Below are 3436 nucleotides of genomic sequence, written 5' to 3'. Positions count from 1 at the left end.
CCAACGGGCAACCAGCAGAGGAGCAACACTCACGTCTCATTGTCTCATTGCCAGCACCAGGGACCCAAACGCACCCCAAAAAAGGGCAGCACCATCGCTGTTGTGTTACCCTCAGGATCCCCTCCATCACAACTGCCACAGCCACCATCATCTCCTCCACCTCTGTCCGTTCCCAGCACAAAGTTCTCATATGGAACAAAACCTAATCCTCTAAAACTATTCATTATCAATGCTTCCCTCCGCTCACCTGGGAGAAGATCAGGACCCGGTGACCCCCATCCCGTAACTTCTTCAGCATCTTCTGCAGCAGCATCAGCTTCCCGGAGGATTTGACCAGAGAATTCCCATCGTAGGAGCCGTTGGGCAGCACCGGGGCCTCCTGCGAAGGCACTGGGGTGAGCGGCACCGGGACCAACACCCCACAGCTTCCCAGGGAAACGCACCCGCGTTTGGGACACAACCCTTGCGTGAAAACCCATGGGTCAAGCAAACCAGACCATGCAACAGCCCCAATGTCAGCGCACACAACACCCGATACACCCCGACGTACCACCACCAGCACACACAACACCCGACACACCCCGACGTACCACCGCTGCCACCGGGAAGAGGTAGGGGTGGTTGCAGCACTTCTTCAGGTCCATCATGATGTTGAGCAGGGACACTTGGTTCCCGCCGCCTTTCGAATTCAGGGCTTCGAAATTCCTGGTCAGGATGAACTTGTAGTACTTCCTGCAGGGACGGGGATGGGACAGACCCTTGTTAATTCACTCAGATGCAGGACAGCACCGAACTAAACCCCACTTGTGTCACCACAGCTTCCAAAGGGACATTTGGGTGCTGTTAAGAGTGGTGGTTCCGGGGCCGGGTTTATTCGATTGCTCTGTGGCTATGGCAGCCCCTGTCAGTGGGATGGACTGGGGCATGGTGGGCAGGAACCCTCCCCACTGCTGGGTGTACACCAGCTGGGAAAGAGCGACCCTGCTCATCCCCAATTTCGGCAGGAGATGCCGCTGAAGCTGAGCACTCATCCCAAAACAGAGCTGAGCAAGCAGCAATGCTCCTCACCAACACCAGGCACAGGCTGGGCCGAGAACAGGAGGAGGGGGTTCACCCCCGCGCTTCCTCTGTGCCCCAAAACGGGCAGAGCCAGGCTGACAGCCCCCAGCCATCAAACACCTCCCACTGAGCAGCCAGGAGCCAAATTTAACCAGGCTGAGCATCCCTGGGGTGATGTGAAGCCCCACGGCTCCTCCTGCAGCAGCCCAAGGTCACCAGGGGGTCTGTGACCCACAGAGCCCCACTGAGACCCCCTCCCCGTGCTGCAGATGGGGGGCAAAGGAAGGGGCCGCCCCAAAGCGACTGACTTCTGCATCTGGCTCAGCTCCACGCGGACGATCAGCTCCGTTTTGGCCGGCATGTTCTTGAAGACGTCGGCCTTCAGGCGCCGCAGCATGTGCGGACCCAGCAGGTCGTGGAGCTTCTTGATCTGGTCCTCCTTGGAGATGTCGGCAAACTCCTCCAGGAACCCCTCCAGGTTGCTGCGAAAGGAGCAGAGGGCGCTGAGCGGCACCGGGACGTGAGAGAGCGGAGATCCCTGCCATTTTGTGACTCTAGAACAAGGGCAGAGTCCTCGTGGTGCGCGATGAGGCAACGCTGCTGTGCCCGCACCCGGGCAGAGCGAGGAGCTGCACCGACAGCCAGGGAAGCCCACATTAAACACACGGACACAGGGCCTGCCCAAGTTCCCTAAAGCCTCTCTGAGCAAAGATAAGGCAGGTTTCGGTTCCTGACACACAAACCCCCTGACCGACAGCAGGGCCACAGCTCCCAAGCAGCGGTGCCCCGCAAGAGGGAATCTGGGGTTACACAAAACATGGGTGCAGCTGCTCTGACAAACCACGGGGCTGGGGAGCTTTGCCGTCTGCCTGCCCAGCATCGGCACAGCACCCATGGACCCCAGCATCCCTGAAAACTGGGAAACCTCCGCCAAGGCACCCCAAGGGCCAGGGCCCCACTGCTCCCCCTTTTTGGGGTGAGGGTAATTGTGCGACTTACTTAAACCTCTCGGGAGTCAGGAAGTTGAGCAGGTGGAAGAGCTCTTCCAGGTTGTTCTGCAGCGGAGTCCCGGTGAGCAGCAGCTTGTAGTCGATCTTGTAGCTATTTAATACCCTGAAGAACTGGGAAAGAAGCAAGGTTGAGGGCAAAAGCAGTGAGCAGAGAAAAAGGAGAGGGATGGATCCCCTCCATGACAGCCAACCAGGCTGCCAGGCCTCTACTGAAGGATTTTTAATGCCAGAGGAGGGCAAAATCCACCCAAATGCAGGTCCCAAGCAAAGCACATGGGAGGTGAAGACGCAGTTCAGCTCCCAGGGAGGAAAGCACGGAGCAGCAGATACGGGGTCCTATCTTTGTGGTGATACCCCCCCCCAAACCCCTCATAACCGCCCGCCACCGACCTTGGACTGGTTGTTCTTCAGCCTGTGCGCCTCGTCCACCACCAGGCAGGCCCACTCAATGGAGCCCAGCACGGCCTGGTCGATGGTGATGAGCTCGTAGGAGGTCAGCAGGACGTGGAACTTGATCGGGGCTTCCTTCTGGGGCAGGGAGGGGAAAGCTGGGGTAAGGGAGCGGGGCAGCCCCTGCCCCTCTGCTCTGCCCTGGTGAGACCGCATGTGGAATATTGCATCCAGTTCTGGGCCCCTCAGTTCAAGAAGGACAGGAACTGCTGGAGAGAGTCCAGCGTAGGGCTACAAAGATGATGGAGGGAGTGGAGCATCTCCCTTCTGAGGAGCGGCTGAGGGAGCTGGGGCTCTTTAGTTTGCAGAAGAGGAGACTGAGGGGAGACCTCATTCATGGTTATAAATATTTAAAGGGTGAGTGTCACGAGGATGGAGCCAGGCTCTTCTCGGTGACAAACAATGATAGGACAAGGGGTAACAGACACAAACTGGAACACAGGAGGTTCCACTTCAATTGGAGAAGAAACTTCTTCTCAGTGAGGGTGACAGAGCCCTGGCCCAGGCTGCCCAGAGAGGTTGTGGAGTCTCCTTCTCTGCAGACATTCAAAACCCGCCTGGACGCCTTCCTGTGTAACCTCATCTGGGTGTTCCTGCTCCGGCAGGGGGATTGGACTGGATGAGCTTTGGAGGTCCCTTCCAATCCCTAATGCTCTGTGATTCTGTGCCCTCGCTGCTGCTGCTGCTGCTCGTGACCCCGGGGAACAGAGGGGGCTGCCCCGTGGTCAAGGCACGGGTTGTGCCAGCCGAAAATCTACACCCAGCATCAGAACCAAACAGGGGACTGCAGAAAGTGGCAGAAATCCCCAGTCTCCTGCATCTGTGAACAGCGTCTCTTTGGGAAACACGCAATTAGGGACCCAACCAACCCCCTCTGGGCCAAATCCTGCTCTCTGCCCTCCCTACTGGGTAGGGCA

General features: G+C 58.1%; 1 protein-coding gene across 1 annotated transcript in view; it reads right to left on the bottom strand.

Annotated features, from left to right (window-relative positions):
* Window positions 1-247: 247 nt before the first annotated feature.
* Window positions 248-3436, bottom strand: part of LOC104543185 (chromodomain-helicase-DNA-binding protein 5-like) — a gene marked incomplete at both ends in the record, with an annotated part of 10851 nt that continues 7662 nt past the window's right edge. Inside the window, 5 exon segments of the mRNA XM_010187734.1 lie at window positions 248-379; window positions 591-732; window positions 1368-1541; window positions 2059-2180; window positions 2460-2677. Coding sequence (XP_010186036.1) covers window positions 248-379; window positions 591-732; window positions 1368-1541; window positions 2059-2180; window positions 2460-2677 — 788 coding nt within the window.

Source organism: Mesitornis unicolor, unplaced genomic scaffold (assembly GCF_000695765.1).
Source record: "Mesitornis unicolor isolate BGI_N332 unplaced genomic scaffold, ASM69576v1 scaffold33890, whole genome shotgun sequence".
Lineage (NCBI taxonomy): Eukaryota > Metazoa > Chordata > Aves > Mesitornithiformes > Mesitornithidae > Mesitornis > Mesitornis unicolor.
This window is presented reverse-complemented; position numbering and strand designations above follow the sequence as displayed.